The sequence below is a fragment of the Sinohyriopsis cumingii genome, chromosome 11, assembly GCF_028554795.1.
Source record: "Sinohyriopsis cumingii isolate HCF-2022 chromosome 11, ASM2855479v2, whole genome shotgun sequence".
NCBI lineage: Eukaryota > Metazoa > Mollusca > Bivalvia > Unionida > Unionidae > Sinohyriopsis > Sinohyriopsis cumingii.
In genome coordinates this window covers 113460316-113486644 of record NC_142971.1, presented here as the reverse complement: position 1 = coordinate 113486644, position 26329 = coordinate 113460316, and the positions used below count along the sequence as shown (strand labels likewise).

The 26329-nt window shown below is 36.1% G+C and overlaps 1 protein-coding gene and 1 pseudogene across 10 annotated transcripts in view; both read right to left on the bottom strand.

Moving 5' to 3' along the window:
- The window catches only part of LOC149789443 (uncharacterized), a 106272-nt pseudogene that overhangs the window by 33125 nt on the left and 46818 nt on the right, over positions 1-26329 (bottom strand). The window lies entirely within an intron of this gene.
- LOC149789444 (uncharacterized) lies at positions 3936-24881 on the bottom strand. 9 transcript variants are annotated; one of them, XM_089975545.1, is made up of 8 exons: positions 23760-24867; positions 23114-23235; positions 16878-16992; positions 6504-6593; positions 5456-5652; positions 4813-4956; positions 4511-4617; positions 3938-4058 (listed from the first exon to the last, which is right to left on the bottom strand). In XM_089975545.1, coding segments are annotated over exons 2-5 (225 nt in total). In that variant the 5' UTR covers positions 23133-23235; positions 23760-24867; the 3' UTR covers positions 3938-4058; positions 4511-4617; positions 4813-4956; positions 5456-5651. The 9 variants fall into 9 exon arrangements, with proteins under 9 accessions (XP_089831669.1, XP_089831671.1, XP_089831668.1 ...); XM_089975542.1 differs by having other exon boundaries at positions 6504-6620; positions 23760-24864; XM_089975539.1 differs by having other exon boundaries at positions 3939-4058; positions 23760-24810.

The following is a 26329-nucleotide window of genomic DNA, read 5'->3' as shown; positions in this document are numbered from 1 at the left end:
TAATAAATTCGGATTACTTCCTCCAGTCTGCTACAGTAATTCATGCCCATTGCACTCATAAATTGATTATAGTCCTTGCAGTATTTTGTGTGGGCCACAATATTTTAATTGATGCAGCTGATGCTCCATTCTTCAGTTCAGTGTTGATTCAAACATAGCAATGTCCCTTTGGGATGTGTGCATAAATAAAGAATGCCTGTCCCTTCATTATCACACTTGTTGAATTTATCGTGTCTCTCTGAAAACTGTACCATGTGAGAAAGAATTTTATAAACAAACTGGACATAAGTATTGCTAGACATATACTCAGACCTGAGACTCCATAAAAGACTGCTTACTTGTGAGGCATTATTAGTGCTAGGGCTTGAGGTAATAACTTGCTATATGTTTGGTAAGGCAAAATAAGGGGCCTTATGACTTAAATTGAAACTGTGAAAAAACAAAAGGTTCAAATGCAATAAACTTTTGTTTTTCCTCATTTGTTATATTACAGTGCCATGAAAGGTCATTTCTTTTATCTTTTTAATCCCTTGCCAATTTTAAGTCATCATCACTAACCAAGTCTCTAAATCAATTCTTGGCATATTTAGCTAAAATGGTGTCTACTATTCCATTATATCTTTGATTGTTTAGCTTGCTTGTATGGAGCTTAACACCATTTTTCAGGACATCATAGACTTTACATGGCAGCCAACATATTTATTGGAAGAAATCAACACACATAACGCTACTGGCAAGCTTTCTCATATCCACACATTGGTTGGACTAGAGAGAGTTGATTAGTGATGTGTATGCCTAGACCATTCTATAATCCAGGGCCCCATGATTGAATACAGCTTAAAGAAATTAACCCTAATTCAATTTCCTTGTTGCATTTAAATCATAACACCCACCATGCAAAGTGACACATGTCTCAAGATTTTCAAATTTGTATATGTTTTGCAACTTTTAATTCTGAGTTGATGCATGTGGATGTGGAAATTCAGTTACTGAATACTTAGCTACTTATATAAGGAGCTCTCACACTGGTAAAAGCATGCAATTGGGATTGTATTTGCAAGAGGGCAATTAATTGTTCAAAATACTGTTTTAGCTAACTACATATGCGAAGGGTTGATGTATAAAAAAGAGGATCAAGAAATCCTAGCTGGTAAAGATAATTGTATCCAACTTGATAGAAAGTGAGAAGGCCTTTTAATTTTGTACAGCAGTTTCATTAAGGAACCAACTATAATACCATTAGAAGTTTATGAGCAGCAAAAACCACATTTAGGACCAACTAGACATCAAAACCATATGCATAGTTTCATTTACAGCCAACCAGACATCAAATAGGTCATCTAGTGAAAGCACAATGTCAAAATGACCAGCCATCTAGGAGAAGTAGCAAGGAAGGGTTTTCCAGATGCCCATTAAAACAGCCATATTGGAGGTTAGATTGGCACTATTTTCATTTACGTCCAACTAGACATAAGAAGTCTTTCACTGATATGACGATTCATTCAGGAGAAGTAGTTATACCAAGATTTTCAGGATGGCCACATTGGTGGCCTTATAGGATGTCTGTACAGCACCATAATTCTCATTCAGGACCTGCTAGACATCAACATAAGTATTTTGTACACATGTTGACACGCTGACACAATTATCCATTCAGAAGTAGCGATAAAAAGTTTCTTAATATGGCTACTGTGGCAACCACACTGTATGTGTGAGTGGCACCATCTTGCTTTTTCTTCCAGATATTTTCACACAAATATCATATTTAAAGATAACATGAATTCATACAAGATCTTGTCGGTTTATTTCATAACAGATTTTTCCCTCATATTAATATAATCTTTTGAAAACATTTATACATTATAGTTCTAGAAATTTTTCATGCTCTCAGAAACTATTAAAATCACAGCAGAAAGTGTTATGTTATATCTTTATTCAGCACTGAAAAATATTTATGAACTCTTAAAGTTTTTTCCCCTATATTAACTTAATTTAATGAAGATTTTCAGACTATAACCTTTCCATTGGATTTATTTTTTCAAACATGGTGTAAAAAGTATGTTATAGTAACCAATTTTTACATTGCCTTCACCATTGCAGAAATCTCTATAATCAATTTCCTAGTAAAGAAAAGCCAAGAAAATAAATGGACAGTTAATATTCACTTCAGGATCACAGACCTGAGGCAAATATGTCATTGTTAAATCAAACATTTTTATTGTGTTTCCTTAGACCTAAATATATATATATACTTGCTGTTACTCTAAACGAAGGCTGGTGATCCAGTTGATAACCTTTTGGGGGTTTTAAGGATGTCTTTAAAATTAAGGCCTTAAAAATGTTGAGATCTTATATTAAAAATGACAATTTGAGCCTTGCAGATTCATGTCCACAGGTGCCCAAATAAAAAAAAAGGGGGGGGGGTGCAAGGGGCAAGCTTGTTGGTGTGTTATAAAATAACTGACTTATCATCGGTGTGCTGACAGGTGATGTGTAATTAAATCACTGTTGTAATATTAATAATGAGTGAGTCTGCACAAAGGAATTTCATACAGCTAAACTAGCTCAACAACTAGAGGCAATTAAGAAATATATCCACATTCGTGATTCTGTCAAATGGCAGATACAACAGCATCAGGAAGCTCAAGTGGCATTTACAGAAGGTAAAGAGCCGCTATACTTGTTATCTTTTTAGGGATGTGCTTGGATTTTGCCCTCAAGCTGGAGCAGTCATAGGATATATAATAAATCGCCACGGTCGGAATTTATCCCCAAGCTGGGGTAATCGATGGGTAAAGTCTTATCCACAGTCGGGGTTTTATTCAAGCTTCAGGTGCAAGTTTTTGTGCATCTCCATGCCCTTGCATAAAACACAGTTACACGTTTTTTTATATAGATATTTTTCAGTTGTAGACAGGAATAATAAGTATTTGCGAGTGTTTGAAATGAATGGGTTCATTATGAATTGAGTGGCACTACATTTCAAAAGCAAAATTGGATTGAAATGCAAGAACTGTAGTACGGAATTAGTGTTGGTTCTGGATCGTAGAATGGAATTGTGTGTGTGTGATTGGATTTTTAACGTAGCTTGAATAATTTTTCAGTCATATTGCTACGATGTCTGCAGTGTGGCAGTTTATAGTGATGTATAGCACTGGGGCATCATGCTGCAAACATGTAGTATGATGTTGCACCCAGTCACATTATCCTGACACCAGGCCGATCAGTCCTAACACTAACCTCTTAATGCTGAGCGTCTAGCGAGGTAGCTGTTAATACCATTTTTGTAAGTCTTTGGTATGACTTGGCTGGGGTTTGAACCCATGACCTCCCGCTTCTGAGGCGGACGCTCTAACCACTAGGACACCGGAGTGGTCAGAATGGAATTGTAACAATTACAATGGAAGCAATTTGTATTATGCTTGTTGGGGCATTCCTCACTGATGGCTGTCAGTGACATCATCATGGGAATGTGTAACAGCCACATTTTGTAAGAACAAGGTGTAGTTGGTGAACAATACAGACACTTTTCTGCCATTTCCACTGGCATCATCTCATATGATGTTATTTAAAAAAACTTCCTACAACATACTCACAACATATAAAACCTATATGCAAATCTGATGAAAGCTGCTTGTGTTTCTGAAACACATATTCCATACTGGTGGCAAGAATGTCCAAATCTACATTACAAAAATGAAAACATTACCATCCATCTAGGAGTTGCAAATGTATGAAATCCTCTTGTTGGGTAGTTTTACTAACAGGCTTTACAGCAGGGCCTTCCATTAGATTTAAATGTGGCAGGTATAATTCATTTTTTTTTTAAAGTAGCATGGTGTAAAGTAAAAGGAGATGGGCTGATAAGGAATCCACTGAATTTACAGACTAAAGGTTCAGACATTTGTTTTTAAGAGAAAAATGAAAGAAGGAAACAATACAACAGATATTTTAATATGACTTTAATGTTTATTTTCTAGATTTAATTAAGATTATGAATCAGAATCAGTCTCCAACTCCAATGTAAAGTTTATCTATTACTTCTTCTGCTCAGGCACCTGCAAATTAAAACAAAATTGTAATGCTTAAATAAAGTCATATCATCTCAGCACTAGTTACATATGCAGAAGTCATGTTAATCAGCATTATAAAAATGTATGAAATTTTCTTCACTGCACTTGTGCTTCCCTTACTATCGTTAAGCCATGATACAAGATAACTTTGCACTTACTTGTCATTTCTGGCAAGTGGATGGTGCAATCAATTTGCACAAAGATGAATTTATTTCATCCAAATATTTCATGTGAATAAAAATTCCAAATGGAGGCACTTGTCCGATCAGACAAGATATATGCATATTGTAGTTAGCTGGACTCTAGCTCTGATAGTCCTGGGCAATAGGATAAGCTGATTTTGTTATCAGTTTAGAAATGCATCCGCTTTGCAAATACTATGCTTTAAAAGACGAAACTGAATCCAATATTGATGAAATAAGAGTCATTTGGATTACCTTGTTTTTTATCATTCTGCGTTGGTTGGGTGCATATTTGAGGGTCTCTGATACGGTCTCTTCCATTCCATTTGCCTTTGCTTTGCCATTAGTTTTCAAGCAGGCTTCTGCAAGAGTAATACAATGTTTTAAAATAAGTTTCACAACAAAGGATGCATTGCATTTTTCTAAATGCCAGCAATAATCAATGGAATATTTTTAAAACATGTACTTTGAAATGTGTCTCAAGTTACTTTATCAATTCATTTAAAAATCTCTGGCAAGTCACATGAAAAACACAATTTAAATCAAGCCATACTTACTTATCAAAACCTGACATATCACAAGCTCTTGAAATGCTTTTTTCCCTTTACGTCCCTTTGGACTCTTTTTGTTTTAAGCTTTTTCATCATCCTGCAGACACTATCCCCAATTGTAAACCTGCCAAGGGAGCTCAAGTAGCATATCTGAAAATAATAATAATAATAATATTACTATTTTTTGATTTTGATATTATTATTAGTAGTAGTATTTCATGATCGATGTGACAAAATATACTTGTATATAGTTATTTTTTGCCATGGTTTTGCAAGCAAATTTAATTTCTCTAACTTGAAAAAAATTTGATAACATTAACTATGCAACACAATGTACTAATAGCAATTATAAACCAAATTAACCACCGTGAATCTATTAACTTCATAAATGACATTCACTCAAGGATTGAATTAAAGTAGCCACATAATATGTAATAGTGTATATGTAGTAAAATACCTGTTACATGTTCATCTCTAAACATGTTTTGGCCTACATCCGTAAGACAAAACAGCCGACCACTACATGTTCACCCCACCCCCAAAAATAATTATACAGGCACTGCAGAACTTGCATAATGCATACTGAGGTTCACAACAGCAAATAAAGGTTATAACAGTTTTTTAAACAGAAAATAAAGCCCCAATTTACCATCTTCTTGGAGAGTTTGGGATTCTCCTCCAACCTCTGGCAAAGGCCCTCTAGTTCCTCCACTGAATCACATGGCATTGCAAGAATTTCTTCTCTATATTCTGTGTCTGGGCCTTGTGTATGAACTTGGAGGGCCAGCTGCTCCAACAAATTCTCAATATTTGTGTCCAGTTTCATAAGTACATTGAACTGGAAATCTGTAACAGATTTGTGATGAAATTAGTTTTGAAAGATCAAGATCATTATTATAAACTCCTTAAAAAGATCTGTACAGTGAACATGGGTTTAACAATGAAATATATTTATGAAATGAAATACATGGTTTTTGTACAGTTTATATGAAAACTTTTCCCTATAATCCTTTATTTTTTTATTCCCTGGATATGTTGTTTCACTGCTGGTGTCTGTAAAGTCTGCATTCAATGTAGATGGTTTAGGCGTCTGACTTACACAAGACAATGGTATACATCAGAAAGAAAAATAAAAAAACCAATGGAATGATGAACAGTCGACACATCAATGAAAAACAATTCATTGTTTATTTGCACAAATAAGTCTTGAACAGTATGTTTTATGACCTATAATTTAATTAATTAACATCTCACAATGTTCTGAAATAACAGTATCTAAGCTACAAGAGCTTGTGCTTTCATGTCATAATCTTCCATTTCGCAAACAAATTTTGATGTTGAATCAATGTATATGACCTTAGCATTGAACACTAACATTCAAAATGTCTACAAGATGACAAGACTATTATCAACTGAAGTGACAACAAACCAATGAGTTTTACGTGCACTGAACATAAGCATTTTTAAATGCTACAAAATGTGTTTTTAGTGTATGGCCACAAATTACCCAACATTTTGTCAAACATAAAACAGTTCTACTACCTTAGATGAGAATTAAATTCATAAATACAGTGTATAATTGACCTACTCGTATTTAGAGAGCTGTAAATGAAATAAGAGATTATATAAAAGTCAACACCTGTAGTATTTGTTTCATTATTCTATAATGTACATTTTTTTCCATCCTCAATACTTACTACTTGCAGAGGAACTGGCAGAGAGAAATCTTTATATTCTCCACTCCAGAGTGGATGGGGATGGTGATGGTGTTGACCTTCTGGATGCAGCTAAGAGTATAAAGATTATCACTACTCCTTAATTGCAGTAAAAAAGAAACAAAGAAATCAGACTGGATTTTTTGGCATGTAAACAAAATGCATACTGGTTGCAATGACCACTGTATATAAAGCAGTGATACAATATATCACAAAATGCATTCTTTTTTAACAAAACATCTAATCTCATATATACAGCATCATGAGTAAGTAAGTACTCTTAAACACATCTTGTTAAACAGACAGAAAAATGATGAAATTTATACATACTTTTGATAAAGAATTTCCAATTGTGACATGGTATAAAAGCAATTGATAAAAAATAAAAAGAGACCAGATAAACTAAATAGAACATACCAGCAGGATAAGAGGAAATCTTGGAGTCTGCAAAATACTCTCCATTTCAGGAGGTTTTGGATGAGATGGCTGACCAGAAAGGTTTCCACTTGAGATTTTCATCTTTAAATAATCATCCTAGAGTGCACCAAAGTCATGTGAACTTGATCCAATTCCAACATTACTGCTGCTTGAGTGCTTAGATCCAGTATTGCCTTCACTAACTGATGTTATTAATACCTCTCTCTCATCAGCATAATTTCCATCATTTTTCAAAACTCCCATTGTAAAACCTCTGCTGAAGAAACTAACACTACACCATAAGGATTTAAAGAACTACTGCCCGGTTTCTAATCTCCAATTCATATAAAAAATCTTACAAAAGGTTGTTCAATCCCAGCTTGCATCTTGTCTGAATTCAAACAGTCTTTTTAGCAATGTACAATCTGCATATCGCCCTTGCCACAGGACACAAATTGTGTCTGCAAATAGATTACACTCCAGCCCAGTTGATCTATGTTGTGGTGTTGCACAGGGGTCTGTTCTTGGACCTGTTCTCTACACTCTATACACTCAGCTGCTCTCAAGTGTCATAGATCATCATCCAGTGTCTCACCAATTGTACACTGATGACACCCAAATATACAAATCTAGCCACCCAACTGAAGTTGATGCTGCCATCCAAGGTGTAGAGATGTGCATTTCTGATGTGAAATCATGGATGACTTGTAACAAGCTGCAGATGAATGATGATAAAACTGAGGCCATTCTGATTACAACACAAAGACTTTCTCATTCACATCCTTTACCTCACACAATAAATATCAGCAACACCAACATTAAATTCACACAATCAGTACAAAACCTATGTGTTACTCTGGACAGTACTCTCACATTGCACCAACATGTCATGAACATATGCAAGGCTGCATATCTTGAGCTGAGACGCATCAGCTCCATTCTCAGATATCTTTCAGTTGATGCCACTAAAACACTTGTGTGTTCATTACTACTTTCAAGACTGGACTATGGTAACTCAATTCTGTCTGGTTCATCTTAATATCTACTGCAGAGACTTCAAAAAGTTCAAAACATAGCTGCTTGGATCATACTTAGAGTACCACAATCAGAGTACACCTCCCCGCTGCTCTGTACCCAACACTGGCTATCCATTCGATCCAGAATCAAACACAACATTAGTTCTCTGTGCTACGTTTCACTGACAGACTCTAGTCCAACATACCTATCCAACCTCACCTATGTGTACACACAAGCAAGATACTTACACTCCTCTTCCGACAATCATATACTCATTATTCTCACTATGAAAACAAAGTCACATGGACAGCATTCTTTTGCATACCAGGGCCCAGCAACATGGAATGAATTGCCCACTGAACTTAGACACAAAGACGCAGTGATCCCATTCAAGAGTGCTCTCAAAACTACTTATTCTGACTACAAAAACAAACTTAATGACTTAATAATGTTAACTACCTTAAATATTCTCAGCATGTTTTTTATGTTTTCTAATTTCATGGTGTTTGTTTTTGTAATCATATCATTGTGTATGTTTTTATGTTGTCTAATGTTGCAAAGCGCTTAGAGCTTCTAAAGATTAGGCGCTATACAAAGTCCTCATTATTATTATTATTATATTTAGCTTGGATGAATATTTTTTAAATCAGTGGCCATAACTAAAAAATGGGATTTTGTTTTATGATCATAAAAGTATGTTGGACACCATCCATGATGTACAATGCTGTCTGACATTTCTATGCACCTAAGGCTTCCATCTCAAATATTAAAGCAAAATGCATACCGAATTTGACAGATTGACAAAAATAAAAAAAAGCAATGCTTACCATTTGAAAAGAGGCAATTGTCACTAGAATATTCTATTCAAAATGATATTAATTTTGGACACAGGGGATACCACCCCCATGTTTTCCTGACTCGTGATATGTCGGCCTATTCTGTGCACAGCTTTAAAAGATGTAATGTTTATCCATCGAGCTATAGAAATGAAATACATTTACTGTAGACTGTTTCTGTCAGCAGTTAAGTTGAGTAATTAGGTCAGGTTTATAGCTAGTTTACAAAATTCAATGTAGAATGCCAATAAATGACAAGATATATTTTTGCAAACTAAAGTGATCTTGAAAAAAGATTAGTAAAGTTTAACATTTTATAAAAAATAAGCTATTATGTGGAAAAGAAACAACAATGAAATAGGATGCAATGTGTTTACGTCTAGTTTTGGAAGGTACCGTCTCTAAGGTACCGTCATAATTGTACCGTAGTTTAATGGGTGGAAAGGCCATTGAAAGGTAAGGGCAGTGCGGAGACCATCGAGTATGTTCCAGAATAGCTGAATCTTTGTAGATACATAGATCCATTCGTAACTTCAGTCCGCAAGCGAAACACTGTACTTCGTATCCCAATCCTGACTCAGGTCCGAAGTAGACAAATCCTGTTCTAGCTAAAACATACGAAGAAGGTAATCCTTCCCTATCCGTAGGCCATTTTTGAAACGTGTCCAATCGACGGGCACAATCACAATAGTCAGGTAAGAAGACTGGAAAATGGTAGGGTTTGAACTTGGAGTTCTCACTGGATTTCTCACTCGATTCTTGCTGTGGTGAAGTCATCCTTCTGGTGGGTGGCTATCCTCTTACAACCAATGTTTTATACCGACATGTCCATACGGCAAAGTAAAGTGGGTGGGAAGCCGCACTCGCTTCTGCTACACGATTTGATAGACTTTTTCCAAGGGTCGACTGACGATGTGGTGTGTGGGTAAACGTACAATCTTGTTGGGTTGATAGGTGGTCACTTTCTCTAGACTGCAAGGCTTCTTTCAATACGCCAAAGTTGACCACTCGACTGGTATGATAATTCAGAGTAAGTCCTTTCACTTTACACTTCGTGTGCACTTCTCCTTGTTTGTCCCAGTATTCGTAGCTGTAATTTTTGGGACCGCCACTGACGAAACTTAGAATCTTGTCATCGGGGTGCTTGTCTGTCCAGGCTCCTAAACGGTCTCCTTCGATGTCAGGGTGCTGTTGACTCGGGTGATCGATATAAATGCAACTGTCCATGTCAAAGTACAAGACACGTTCCCCTAACAGTTCTAAAGCTTCGTACAATTTTAAGCGAGCATGAGCTGTCATGTAAGCTGCAATGATGACATTTCCAAAGGGGTCATCTTCTACAAAGTTCAGATCTTCTTCGTAATTCACCAAGATCAAATCCTCACGAACGACGTCCACGTGTTTCATGAATTTGGCTTTGTCGTGAATCATCTGAAAGTAGCGGGAAGGTTCGGTCAAATACTCCGTCTTGGGTAAACACGGTCATTGTGCCATTTTACCCCACAAGCAATTTAACATCACTTTGGCAAACAATCGCCTGCCTTCGTTTTTCTCAATGTGATCTAAAGTAATGCCTTCTTGTGCCCAGAATTTCTCTCTGAATGTCTTTTGGTCTTCGGGAGTGTGATACCAGGACAGATAGCCACTGGCTTCTTGCTCAGTTTCAAAAAGGCATCCACGTAGTCTGCGAAAATGCCTTTCTGCGTGGGGTCACCCTTGTGGAATTATTGTGTCTTGGGAAAGTGGCAAATTTCGTACACTTCTAACAGTTGGTATCCCATGTTCAGAGCTTTGAACAATTCTACGCTGACCCATGTCCCCGTCAAGGCCCGTTCTTCCTGGGTGTGATGACAAGGTTGATCTTGGTTGCACGTTTCAGCACAAGTACGGCACAAAGGAAACATAAGTTTGCCTTGGCAATGGCGAGGTAAGACGGGATGGTATAGGTTCGTGGGAGGCAAAACTTTGCACTTGATCAAGCCTTCGTATTGTCGAATGTTTTTTAGGTCGATGTGTTCGGTGAACAATTGTGGGTGCCCTGCAGGAAAGCAACAATATTTGCACATGTAGGGATACAGTGAACACACGTCCAAGAATTTGATTTCTTCTCCTTTCTCTTTGTCAGCTTGGTACAGCAAACAGGTGGCATTGGTCCTTCCTCCGTACAAACTATCACTTGGGTTCAGGGGGTCCATGAACTGGTAACTTTCCATGAGACGTTTAAACTCGGGATCGGTGTTCAAACGGTGATTGTATTTGTGTTCCCACATTTCCACCACTTGGTATCCTTCCTGTTCCAACTTTAGGCGTTGCTGACAAATGGCCTGGTACAAGTCTTCCATGGTTCGTTGTAAGAACTGATTTTTAGTGCCGCGGTCAGGGTAACAGACGGGACATCCGTGAAATAAGCAACCGTTAAACTCGTACATGATCTTGGGGTTTTCTAAGTCCCAGCCATCGACCGAATGCATTCCGATGATCTTTTCGCCCTGTCCGTTGCGGGCATGCTGAATCCATTTGTCTTCCTTGTCGCACAAGTAATGCAACCAGCATGGGGCTTTGACCGAGTATTGACGTTTGACATAGTTGGTTGTTTGAGGACTGATGACAGCCACAGTGTTTTCAAGCATGAATCGTTGTCGGTAGACTAAGGAACACGCTTTGGCAATGGTGCAAGCCTCTTTTAAATGATCAACCCCTCCATGTTCCATGAACAGTTCTCGAAATTTTCCACAGCATCGCCGTAAAATGTCCACGTCGGAACGACGATACTTTAGCATTTCTTCCTGAAAGTCGAAAGGGTCGGAGGCGTGAGCCTGGTACCAAGCGTAGAAAGTTTCTCGTTCGGTACGCAAGTTGTCAGGGTCGTAATAGTGAGCCTGAGGCAAATGGGGTAGAACGGCGTGTTGATTGGCTTCTGTATTGAAAAAGTGTGGAAAGTACCCTTTAGCCATTTCTGTCATTCCAAACATTTTAGGCATTCGACTCAAAGGCATGGCTAAGTAGCTCATCGAATCTTTAAACTGCACTTGTCCCACTTGCATGAAAATGATTTTGGCTCCGTTCAAAGTGATTTTAGGACGCTCGATGCCACGTTCCGTATAACATCTCAAAAGAAACTGTCCATCGTATCCGGAGAAATTGTGAGCCATCACCGTGGCATGGTGATGACATTCTCCATAATAATGTTCGATGTCCTCTTGGCTCCACGTCTTGTCGATGGGGTCTAAGACCCATTGTGTGAAATCGGCTAGTGTTTCGGTCCTTGAAAGATTTTTTCACGCCCTCCAGGAATCTTACTGCAGTGAGGGAAATAACTCAAGATAGGTTCTTGAATCACTTCTCGCACGCTCAATGAGCCACGCAGAAATTAGGAATGTGAATACCGGTCTCTTGCATGCATTCGAAATCGAAAAAGATGAAATTGCCTTTCTTCTTCTTGTGACCATCCTCTTTCTCTGGTTGGGATTGGTATTTTTGCATGTAGCATTGGTGTTCCAAGTCCACGATGCAGTGACAAATGTGACATTTTTTCTTTCCTGAACATACGTGTGCCTTGGTACTGTTGATACATAGACCTTGTCCACACATTGGGCACAATCTCAGGAGTTGACAAGCACATTTCTTCTGTGAACCTTGCATCTTCAGATGTTGTTGGTAACAGGCAGGGCTGACAAATGTGCGCAGACAAGCAGGACAATGCACTGGTTCTTGCCCTTCGCTCAGACAGGGTTGAGAGGCCAAACATCCTGAGCATTTCGATCCACAATGTTTGTGTTGCTCTCGATTATTATAACCATCATAAGTCACATTTCTCACAGTAATATTTGTATCCCAGGAATCCAGTGATAGTGGTAATGGTATCGAAATGGTCATCGTGATGATAGAGGTGAATGTATTTTCCATCCTTAAAGTCTTTCCCTCGAAACAACAGAGACCCGCGCACTTCTTGAGGGTGCACTTTCAAGGTGTATCGTGGAGCTAGGGCATCTTGCAATTTTTGCATCTCAGGAATGCCACAGGATTTGTCTTTGGACAGGCATGCTTGTTGTAACAGAAGTTCTGCTTCATTTCGTTGTTTGGCTCGGTTCGATTTTCGAATGTTCTCCCAGGCTCTTTTCCATTCTACCATGTGTTCTTGTCGGCATAAGTTCATCCCACCACGATGGCTCGGGCTAAACACATGTGGTCTTGAAAATTATTAATTTGGACAAGACTTGTTTTGGTAATGCGAAGGTTGTTGACCAATAAGGTCTTTCTGCATTGTCCGGTCCCTTGAGGAGGAGAGACGTGGGTCATGTCCAGTGTGGCTTTTCCATCGGTGATGTCAAACTGGTCATTAGATTGTTGCACGTGTTAAATCTTGTCCATGACTTTGGAAGTGGTCAATTCTGCAGGGCTGCTAAACTCGATCCAAACAGGGGATTTCAAGCCGTCATGTTGTATGGAAAGTCTCAAGCGATCATCTTCTTTGGGTTGACATTGTCGCTTGAGTGTGGTGAGCAAAGAATCCCACATGTCGGTGATGAACCCTTCTGCTTTCTCTAACAGTACTTCAGACTTGAAATCTTTAAACTTCACTGTGTATTTGTAAGCCGTAGATTCTAAATTTTCTAGAGGGACACTTTTCCGTCTCTCGAATGTCATAGTACTTTTCAGGGTTGACTAAGGGTGGTAAACTTTGTTTAGAGGGTTTGGATTCTGGTTCACTCACGTCCACTTCAAAATCACTGGCATGAATTTGTGCCAAGACTTCAGCCCTGGTACGAGGCGATAGATCACGTTTCTGCCTCTTACTTTCTTCTTCTTTCTTCTCAAATGAATTGGATCATTTCATCTCAATAGCAAAAAGTCAAATGACTAAAGTTTAAACACCATGGACTAATTTATAGTCATAGCAGACCAGTGTATATAAAGGGTATGTGTCTTGTCCTTTCACTATTCATTTCACTCTCAAACTGAGCACAACGATGGAAGAGACTACCAAGATCGAACGTTTCGTCAGAGCTTTGCGAGGGGTCATTAGAAAATTCTCTTCAGACCAGCCGAGGGACTACTCTCCTTCCTTTCAAGATAAAAGTCAAGATACTTGCTATATCTGTCAGAAGAAAGGGCATTGGTCTTCAGAGTGTCCAGACCGTCAAAAAAGAAAAAAAAGGGGTTAGAAGAGACAAAAGTCAAGATACCTGTTATTATTGTCAAGAAAAAGGACATTGGTCACCAGACTGCCCAAAAAAGAAACAAGAGGAGTCAGAAGAAGAGAGGGATTCTTCAGAGGAAGAGGAAGAAGAAGAGGAAGAAAACAGACAGGTGAAGAAAAAGAAACAGGAGAAGAAAAGAAGGGAAGAAAGTGAGGAGGAAGAGGAGGAAAAGACTATGACGGTGAAGAAATTAAAAAAACAGAGAGTGAACAATGAGACAGAATAAGTCTATGAACTTTTTAAAGTGCTCTGTTGTGAATTGTGAATTGTAAATATTTATAAAAGAATAAATTAATTATAAAAGGTAAGTGTCTTTGGGTTTTGATTTTAAAATAAGAACCTACACTCACGCACACTCATACACAGACAGGTACTATTGGGTAAAATGGTTTTTTTTAGTTATTGGCAATTGAAAGTCTATCTCTTTTCGAGAGACGTGGATGGCCCTGAAAAGGGCCTTTTTTGGTGTAAGGGGTGAGTTTAAACAATCAACTTTAACTGTCTTAAGCCTTTGCCATGGCCAAGGCCTACTTCTGGACTGCGTACTGTTGATGATGATTTCGTTGAAATCACTAAGGGTGGTGCAGTAGGCGTAGTCACAGGGTTGGAGTGTTTAGCTTGGGAAGGTCGTATTCTCTTCGGCCGTAATAAAGAAGTCTGATACATTTGTTTCAGACTTCTTAACTCCGCTAAAATGTCTAACAGTACCGTGACCGTTTGATTTTGACACCCTTGTTTATTTGCTGCTGCTTCTTCTTCTTCTTGTTTTTTTCTTACCTCTTCTTCTTGCTGCTGTTGCTGTAGGAGAAAAGCTTGTTCCGCTTCCTTTTGCTGTTGTATAAATTTCTCCAATTCTTCTTTCTGTCTCTGTCTAAAATTTTCCATGTGCGGTAATGAAGGAGAAGGTGACGAAGGTTCAGGAACAAATTCTTGCAAGGTAAAAAAATCCACAAAATCCCAATTCACCTCTTCTGAAAGTAAGTCTGGGTTCCCTTGGGTAGTCTCCACCATCAGTGCACCCAAACTGATCGTTTTCTGAGTTTCCGTCATGTTGAAAAACTGTCGCTTAGATTGACTGCGCACAGGCGCTAGCGAATCTATATAGACTATGTGACGTCACAGACTGCTCTCTTCGGATTGGACGTGGGCTGACTGAATTTTGTAACGCGTGTTTGGATTGGTCAACAAACTCAATCCGTTTCAATCCTTCCTCCCCCTATAAATAAGTACAGTTCACTGCATTCCTTCACCTGTTACTCAGCACCCCAACATGTGGACCGACGTACAATCTTCAACGCTTGTGTCTTCGATGATGTTCCGGACGGACATATCAATGTATGTCCGATCCAACTGGACAGTTATCCACAGGACAGACACCAGCCTGTGGATGCGAAGAATCTTATATGGAGCATCAAGGATGCCTCAAAAGAGTCTTAATCTATGGTCCTGCAGTCAGGCGCAGCCTAAGGTCAAGAAGAAGATGTCACAGATGCCCTTTATGTTGAGGGTATATTAACATAAAACCAAAGGCCCTTTTCAGGGCCATTCCTATCTCTCGAAAAGATCTTGACTTTCAATTGCCTACCCCTTTTTTTATTTTTTTGTTTAAAAAAATAATAAAAAAATAGAGACCCCTCCCTATTTCAATTTTCGCCTGTTCCATTTTCATAGACCCATCAGGTCGGGACCTTATTAAAATAGGGTCCCGACCCTGTTCCATTTCCCTTAGTCCCAAGACAGTCCCACGATTTATTCCCCATGTTCAATTTCCCTTGTCCTTAGAGTGAATAGTTTTTTTTCTTTCTCCCATGTTAAATTCCCCTTGTCCCTAGAATGGATATTTTTTTTTCTCCCATGTTAAATTACATAGTCCCCAGAGTGGATATACCCTTTTTAACATGGAAGTTCCCTAGTCCCTAGACCGTCCCTATTCACTACTACCATTGTCATTACCAGCCTGAAACCCAATTTAATGCCATTTGTATAAATTCATTTCAAATAAATATTATGATATAGTTGAAGTGTAAAGTCAAGCAAGTATTCTGTTTGCAGATTTTACATTTTAGATATTATAGTAAAGTCATATTTTCTCTTGTTTAGTAAACTTTATTGCAACTGGTTCCAAAATAGTAAATCTTATTTAATGTTCATTCACCAGAATAGGTATTAATACAATCCCGAATTAACTGTATGGTACTAAAATATACCCTGATCTTGTGTGAGATTGTAATATACAGAACTATACCTCAAGACAACAATAATATATTGAATTTATATTGTATCAAGACTGTCATGGTTATGAACTCCAACTTTATTCAGGTTTTTTCATAATAAATGATCATCTTGTGCTATGGTTGAAAAGAAATCAAAGTTCAGTTTAACTCCATTCTCTCCACATTTGTCAGTTGTTAAGAGTCATACTCATCCTCAGTGTTATAGTAAAATGTAATCTTATTTGGATCAATCTTGGTGGTGTAATATATGAATGGAGAAAGAATATTATCATCCAGATTAAAATATGTTTTATTCAGACTCTACTAAAATTTTTAGTTGGATATGGGTTACGGAGCCTGATGTGTACGAACAAAGCAATGTGTACCATGACCTTTTTCATTTAACATTTTAAACTCCTGCAGAAGAAAGAGATTTTTTAGATCCATTAAACTGTATTAACAAAAACATTTCTTCAGTATGATTTTCATTTACTTAGTATTGACAAAACTCATATTTTAAAGTTGTTGTTTTTTTGTGTTTGGTTTGGCCTTTTATGGTAAACCAACACAAGTAAGTTATTTAGTGCCAAGGCACTTTAAGTATAGTGCCTTGCCCAAGGACACACCATGGTAGCTAACCCAGGTTGGTCTGATGGTAGAATTTGAACCTACCTTATTTCACAGGTCCAGAAAGCTAACCACTGAGCCACTACAGCTCCCCATCTTATAGTGGAATGCTGGTATACTTTATGATCAAGAAGGATGGGTTGGGGTATGCATGTTGCATCTGAAAAAAGTGATGGAATTTTTGTTTACATAATATTTTAGTCATACAATATGAATCATTTTCTATAGATTTAAGATGTATCAGATCAAGTTAAGAAAAATCATATATTCTGTTTCCTGGGAATGTACTAAAATTCAGTGTTATTGATTTTTTGGTAGTAAGCTTACTTGGTATTTTTTTCTTTTTAACTTGAATACCTAATTTGTTAACATCCTATTCTAAATCTTCATAGTTCTGTCTATTAAGTGACAACTGTTGATACATGTAGGGAAGTTTTTGTTTAGGTGGCGCTCACCAGATAATATGTACTTTTGAGAGAGTGACGTATGTAAGGTGAAGTAGTTCGCATTTAAAACATGCACAGTGGAGAGAATGTTTGCATACCTCTATGCTACATTAATGTAATGTGGATGATATTTCTTTTGGATATTGTACTTTTGGAAATTTTACATGATTTAAGCACACTGCTAACTAAAATGACTGCTCCCTTGTGTTAAAAAATCAGTCTGAATTAGTCTAAAGTACACTATACATAGCAGCTATTAAAATAGGGAAAATGAATTTTGCCAGACTAGACAATACCAGCTTCTGAAAGTGCAATGAATGAATTACCAAATATATAAAATGTAAAAAAAGTTATCGGCTCTTTTTTATACAAATGACCTCTGAAGTTCAGGAAGTGAAAATGACCAAGTAGAGCTAGCACTTTTTTGAAAGGTGCACATTTGAAGTAAGGCCAAGCTGTATACTCTATAACCCATAGTACACCCATCAATCATACACCAGAATAAAGGGAATTAAAGGTTCTTTGCATTATACCTAAGATATACAAGGTCTTTTTTAAATAGCCAGTATAACCAGTGAGGAAAGCCGGGGACATTCTTTTTCTTTAAATTCCTAACCCTATGCAAAATGCGAAACTGTATAGCGCCACCTTAAAGAAAATAAAAAAATGTTTGCAATTTTTTTTTTTTATTTTCTTATAATTATGCATGATGTTCTGAATAAAATGGTACATTCATATTGCATTTAAGCATGAAAATAAGCTAATTATGATCATTTTTCTCTTGCTTACGTAATTTGCCATGAGGTATGTTTGTGTGAGTAGTGACCTTAATTATGGGGAAATTAGAAGACTTAGAATATAGGAATAGAGTCAACTTAAATTTAAAACTGTTGCAATAAGTGACAGAAATATATGTTGAAAATGTTTCTTTTCATTTATTTGCAATGAAATAAAAAAATAAATGAAGAGAAAGTGAATTCGCTTCTTCCATATTAAACAATAGGCAAATATTTTACATTTTGACCTTTGACCTTTATGAAGCTGATGAGTTACCTCCCTTTTCTAATTGTAAAATTCATTGTTGATATCTCAGAAATAATTCTGGCTAGTTTCATGTTCCTGTCATTCAGCATAACATTGGTTGCTATGTTTACAAAATGTAATGTGCATTCTTAAAATAGCTCACTTTTATCATGGGGGGGGGGAGGCTGGACTTGTTAGAGACTCTGACACTCATAAATACTGTTCTGTGGGGAAAAAAGCAGGAGAATTATTCATAAGGATTGTTTTGATGCTTGCGACTTAAATGTTTCAGCCATATAAACATAATTAAATCATAAAAAATAATACCTACATCTTCTTTATAGAAAATAAAAAAATGTTTGCAATTATTTTTTTTTATTTTCTTATAATTATGCATGATGTTCTGAATAAAATGGTACATTCATATTGCATTTAAGCATGAAAATAAGCTAATTATGATCATTTTTCTCTTGCTTACGTAATTTGCCATGAGGTATGTTTGTGTGAGTAGTGACCTTAATTATGGGGAAATTAGAAGACTTAGAATATAGGAATAGAGTCAACTTAAATTTAAAACTGTTGCAATAAGTGACAGAAATATATGTTGAAAATGTTTCTTTTCATTTATTTGCAATGAAATAAAAAAATAAATGAAGAGAAAGTGAATTCGCTTCTTCCATATTAAACAATAGGCAAATATTTTACATTTTGACCTTTGACCTTTATGAAGCTGATGAGTTACCTCCCTTTTCTAATTGTAAAATTCATTGTTGATATCTCAGAAATAATTCTGGCTAGTTTCATGTTCCTGTCATTCAGCATAACATTGGTTGCTATGTTTACAAAATGTAATGTGCATTCTTAAAATAGCTCACTTTTATCATGGGGGGGGGGGAGGCTGGACTTGTTAGAGACTCTGACACTCATAAATACTGTTCTGTGGGGAAAAAAGCAGGAGAATTATTCATAAGGATTGTTTTGATGCTTGCGACTTAAATGTTTCAGCCATATAAACATAATAAAATCATAAAAAATAATACCTACATCTTCTTTATGGTGGCGCTCACCAGATAATATGTACTTTTGAGAGAGTGACGTATGTAAGGTGAAGTAGTTCGCATTTAAAACATGCACAGTGGAGAGAATGTTTGCATACCTCTATGCTACATTAATGTAATGTGGATGATATTTCTTTTGGATATTGTACTTTTGGAAATTTTACATGATTTAAGCACACTGCTAACTAAAATGACTGCTCCCTTGTGTTAAAAAATCAGTCTGAATTAGTCTAAAGTACACTATACATAGCAGCTATTAAAATAGGGAAAATGAATTTTGCCAGACTAGACAATACCAGCTTCTGAAAGTGCAATGAATGAATTACCAAATATATAAAATGTAAAAAAAGTTATCGGCTCTTTTTTATACAAATGACCTCTGAAGTTCAGGAAGTGAAAATGACCAAGTAGAGCTAGCACTTTTTTGAAAGGTGCACATTTGAAGTAAGGCCAAGCTGTATACTCTATAACCCATAGTACACCCATCAATCATACACCAAAATAAAGGGAATTAAAGGTTCTTTGCATTATACCTAAGATATACAAGGTCTTTTTTAAACAGCCAGTATAACCAGTGAGGAAAGCCGAGGACATTCTTTTTCTTTAAATTCCTAACCCTATGCAAAATGCGAAACTGTATAGCGCCACCTTATATCTTTTGATTTTTGTGATTCTGGAAGTTGCAGTATTTGTTGTTGTATTATTAACCATTTCAGTAATTTAATGAATGCAGAGTATACTGCTCTATAAATGAAATTTAAGTGAAAATAATGTAAAAGTATGTTTCACTGCAAATATAAATTGTTTAAAATAATATATCATTTATCATATGACTATTCAATTGTGGTAACTAGTATTCCATCCAATATCTATATATTAAAATATGTCTTTTCATACAGCTGGTGATCATTTAGATACAAGTCCAATTGAACATAATCAAATTATCAATGCAGGTGTTTTTATTAGTAGTAGTACTACAAGTATAAGTGTTAGTATTAAGATTTCATATACAGGTATGATAAGTGTATCATAATGTTTAAATGATGCTCCTTGTTACAACATAAAATATGTTCATTGAAACAAATGGTTCACTGGTAAATTGGCAGCAAAGGTCTTCACTGAATTATGTTGCATAAACTATTTTACAATAAAACATATATGATGCATCTCAATTATGATGAATGTGAGGAGGAGGATTAATAATAATGCAATTTAAGTTATCTTCATAACATAAGTTCTAGCAGATGTGTAATTTTTATGTGGTTCATCATCAGTTTGAAACTGGTCTATGATTTCTGGATCTGGACATATCTGGTCCCCTGCTGTTGTGCTGCTATGGTCTTTACAGTTCATTAGGATATCAGTTACACTTGGTTTACATTTAGAACCCCATGGGATGGAATGCCCAGTTTGAAACTGAGAGAATGGTTAATTATCCATAATATAACTCCTGCAGTTATTATTAGGTTTGATATCAAGGTCTTTCTTTAAAAGCTTTTCAACTCAGGTTCTGTTCTACCATACAGATAAATAAAGTCAAATTCAAGGCTTTCAGATTTGTCCAGTTTGTTTCATGTGTTGCGGCAGACAGACTGTATATTGCCACTGTACCATATAAATATCAGTGCTTAGTCTGCTCTCAGTTGCTGTGGTTTGATTAGTTACAAGTGTCATCACATGTGACTAATTATTGACCAATGTAATGAAACTTGTATAATTAGAAGGCTGTATTTAAAAACTCTAAAGATCTTAAATGTGTGCTAGAGGGTAGGGTTAGCAGTTATACTCCCAGTTATGTTTGTGATGAGCAAAAGCAGCTGCACAAATTTGAGCTTTTAGTTTGGTTCTGGTAGGGTCAAAGGATGCAGGTACATTTTACATTCATTTTTTACTAGAAATAGCTATTTTCAATATTTTTCTGTGACAAGGCAACTAAAAGAATCAGTATGTGCCTTATGCATGAATAAAGTTCACTAGTACCATAACAAATTAGCATACTTTTCATCACCCCTCTACCATCAAGATTTTTTTATATTTACCTCTGTAGCAGACACAAATAAAAGTCGGCAGCTCATTTGCAGACTAAGTTACGCATATGATCTCCAATGCTCATCTAACTGTGACAGGCAGTCACCAACAAGCCAACCTATTTCCATGCCTAACTCAAAGTAAATCTGAACCACATTATAGATTTAGCTTATGTGTAAATTTATAAATGCTAGGCTTGTGATAATTAGGTTCATGCCTTCTACCTTAAAAATTTGAGGGATGTCAAAATACGAAACTATCCAGTGAGACCTATGATGTTAATTTTAATCCCTATGGGATTTGTGACATAAAAAACCCAAATGCTTTATGTATTAAAAGGTAACTAATGGGGGCAGGATCTGCAGTGAATCAATGGTTAGTATGCTAGACTCCTGATAAAAATGTTTGTGTTAAAATCCTGTTATCAAGTCAACCAGGTTACCTACTGCAATGTACCCTTGCCTTACTCCAATTCCCTCAGTACTCAGTAAACAACTAGTGTTGCTGTACATAACAAAACCAGTCCATATTGATTTTACATATTTTACTAAATCCTGACAAAAATAATTCTCTAAATAAAGAATGATTAATATGTGATGGTCTCGCATGTAATCAAACTATTCCAAGCTTTTAATGATATGAACCGATTTATCAATGTTTATCAAATTTGCATGAAAAACTATTTCTTATTTGTCATCAAATATGTTCAATGTTTTGATCATATAAGCATTTCTGCTACATTAGATCAAAATAATCTTTTTGTCAGAAATAGAGCCCTTATAGTATTTGCAAGGTCAACCAATCAGATGCAGAATTTGAGTTTAATATGAATGAATATTTTTTTTTACAAAATTGCTCTTTTGCTATATCTTGATGAGATAAATCTATTCACCAAGTCTGATAAAATTAATGAGAAATAGTTTTAAGAGCAGTAGCAAGAATGGCTAGTGAGATGTAGAACCACCACATTATATGCATAGATTTTGCTTATAGCCTCAGACATACAAGCAAATAATTAAACAAGTCAGATCTAAATTGGATCATAAACACTGTTGTGCAAATCATAAGAAACTCTGCCAATCAGATGCAAGGTCACTTCACTACCATACCTTTATCACACTCATAATAAGCATCATTGTGAAACTTGACTATATAAGCCCAATGGCCAAGCATGATCAAACTTGAATCAGCAGTAGTGGTTATAACCTCATGTATTTGTATGCATCTTCACTTCTTCAATCTAGATCTCATTTATATAAGCATGTATTCTAAGTTTAGTAAAAACTGCACTACATGTATAAATATTGCATGCGGTGGTAACATACTCAGATGAAAGATCACCTTATTATTATTAATGGTTAACACTCATCAAACTTCAAGGACAACTTAATGATTTTAGCCTATATTGTGGAAGTATGGCTTTTAGGCTGGTTAAAAAACTCAACTAATCTTATACATGATCACATGTATATACTTGGATTTTGCTCATTATTAGATTTATCCAAGATGTTGATTTAAGCCCAAAACCAAGTTTTATATAAACAAATTGATCAGAACTATGGACTCCAAAGTAGCTAATTTCTTACTGTTGAAAGACAGAAGGGGATGTGAAATAAATAACACACTCAGGACCATTACATAAACCCACTTAGCCTTTTGACCAGTTGAGATAAAATATCAACAATAATGTTAAATAAGACTGATAAATTATGTTTTCTCACATTACCTCTAGCCCTTTTCAACATGGATGGTATTTTTCTTCCACATATGTCAGCTCTTAATTAGTGGCCCTTTCCCATCATGAATGTTGTAGGTGAAACTCTCAGAATTAGGCTTTTTAATTTATATCTGTAGAAGAAAAAAAATTATTGGTCTGCATATATCAATGTCACCATTTCTGTATTAGATTAAAATACCATATGTGTGTGTGTGTGTGTGTGTGTGTGTGTGTGTGTGTGTGTTAATTTTAGAATTTAAGCAAACTTGTCTCCATGTGTTTATTTTAAAACTGATGATGATAACACATAACAGGTTCAATGGATAAAATGTTATTTCTTACTTCTTACAACTGCTCATTATATCTGAATTTACATTCAATGTTTGTTTTAATTAACATATTTGGGATAATGGGCAAATTATTCATTTTGTAGTTTATCATTATATCATTTACCAGTCTTTTATCATTCAAATATGTTAAATATAGTACCATTATACTGACTTCATATTCTATATGATATCCCAGCAATACATATTAAGCAGATAAGTGCAAATAAAAATGTTCAGAATGTAAAATTTACTCCAAGCTCAAAGAAGATCAGCAAAAGATAATATCCAACAAACTACCAAACAAAAAGCGAAGTTAACGCAGTTACCTTTATTATGATGTCTCCAACACCAACGGCACTGTACAGCTACGTCTTCTGAGTTTTACCGTCATCTTGTCTTTCAAACCAGAATTAATTTCTTGAGCTCTTACAAAATGAAGAAACTTTTAAATACTATAATTTAAGCAGCTTCTTTACATGCCATCAGATAAATTATGGCACAGTGTTATGTCTGTCAGCAAAACGCAACTTCACATTTGGACGGCGCGCTGTGTGGGCATCGCCGACACAGCAACTGACATGAATTCTCTATTAGCAGACAATGATTCGGAATAAATCCTTCGCAAATCTAACATTCTCGATTTTTCATAGTTCCACTTTTCATTGTTGCATCTGTTTGATTGTACAATTTCTAATGATGTTCAATGAATCAACTTCAATTCATCTGCTGTCTGAAATCCCGGTTCAGTTGGTATTTTCTTCCGCGCATGATGCCGTGTAAATAAAAGATACGGTCGACATTCAAAGTGGTTTAGGTTAATTTATTATTTTTCTTTATTAAGGTCATTTGCAGAAAGTGTTTCGCTAGGGTGAGAAAAAAAAAATATAACAAAAAGAAAACTTTCTTTTCCAACGCTAATACTGTATATATTTCAATTTGTGATTGATGCTATAAATAAAAAAAAATGATAATAAAGCATTTTAGCCCGTGGATTCGGCACGGCACTCGTTTTTGTGGGTTTTTTAAAATGTTGTTAGTGTTGTTTTGGGGTTGTTTTTGTGTGTGTACCACACTAAAAAACATACCAGGTATTAGGCCTAACGTAGGAAAAGAAATTATCCTCTATTTATTACTATTCTTACTGTCAAATGACGCAAAAGTGATCAAATTGCTATTAAGATTTTGTTTTGTATAACACTTACCGCTCGTTTTCCTCGAGATAAAGCAGCCACTTCAAAATGATTATAAAATCTGTGACAGATGAAAAACGTGGTTTAAATAATTCGTAATCGCCTGCCTTAAAATACTGTAGGAATTTGCTAATGTATTTCATGGCCCTCGTTTGAATAGATACCAACGATCATGTATATCGACCAAAATTTGTATATTCCTGCCCACAATCATGTATTTTGTATTAAACCGTATATTACACGAGCGCTCTGTGGCAAACTCGGGGGGGGGGGGGTATTTATTATACCCATAGGCGTAGCTATGATATTTTGCGCCCGGGGACGAACTATAAAATTGGCGCCCCAGCCCCCTCCCCGTTTAATCACATTTTTGAATATTACCCTTGTTTACTTATTATAATGTAACGTTGTAAGCCTCATTTTGGCGCCCCTGTACCTTGGCGCCCGGGGACATATGTACTCCCCTTCCCCCCCCCCCCCCCCAGCTACGCCTCTGATTATACCTGCTGTATCAGTTGAGAAATATATTGAACAGATCAGGCCCCAATACTCTCGCTCTGAAAAACATTAAAATAATTATATGCAGAATATCGGTAGGTCTCCCTCTTGCCGAAAATGTCAGCACCATATATATTTTGCAAGTAATGTAATGGGTATAATAACACACACACACACTTTTTTGGGAGTGGGGTGGGGGCAACGGACAGATGCCCCCATTTCCAAAAAAAAATAAAAAGTATTTTATATTTGTGTATTTCCCCCTCAGATGTGTTCTACGTTTTATTAAAACAAAATTTTATATAAAAAATTTAGTTTTTAGAATTTTTTATGGGGTATTTATGTTTCCATAGTGTTATCTAAAGGGTTGTTCGTCCGAGTCTGGTTTCCCTCACCTTGCTCGAAGTTCCTTCCCTTGAAATGTTTTGTAACCTTTGCTATATGTCGCCTAGGTCTCAGTGTTTGCTATATGTAATGGTGTTATATTGTGTGTATGCTATATTTTCTTTATGTTTGAGACAGCAAGTATAGATCAAATATCTTTCCCAGTTGTATTTCTTCCTTTATGATGTTATATTGTATCTTTTAATTTGTTTTATGGTTTTCTAATTTTGACGATGGAATGGTGTACTATTTAGATTTTGTTTAAAAAAAATAATTTCCTATTTTATTATTCGAGTGATAATATGTGTCGTTCCTCATAATAGTCTTTAAAGATGTTGATAGGTAGGTTACGCTCGATCCAAGGTTCACGCTTCTTTATTCTCTATGTGTTTTTCCTGGGTCGCGTTAGGCCTCCTTTATTTAGTTTATCTGATTATGCTTTATTGAAAGATCCAAACGTATTTATGAGACCACATTATTCTATAGTGGTCAACCATGCAGTGCGGGAGAAGTTAGTAGGGTTTTAAACTAAGTGTTATACAGTATGTATTTGTTCTTTATTTTGTCTGTTTATGTTCTACATTGGGTGTTTTCAAAGACTCATGATGGGCCTGTGCACTTCACTGAGCCTTGTGACTTAGCCCCATGATGTCATCGCCATTTACTTCCCCCTTATATTTTCCCTGTATCCCTTCCTATATATGTATTTAGAATTTTCTTTCAGAGAAAGAAAAAAAAAATTAAATTACAAAATTCTTTTATTTTTTTCTTTCTTCCTTTCTTCCATTTTCTCTTTAAAAAAAAAAAAGTTATATGGGTTTCTT

Excerpts from the sequence above, each read along its gene's own strand:
- LOC149789444 (XM_089975539.1), bottom strand. The coding sequence starts at position 5,632 with ATGAAACTGGACACAAATATTGAGAATTTGTTGGAGCAGCTGGCCCTC. Across the intron at positions 4,957-5,455 it reads CCAAACTCTCCAAGAAGATG|ATATGCTACTTGAGCTCCCT; the intron begins GTAAATTGGGGC and ends TATTATTTTCAG.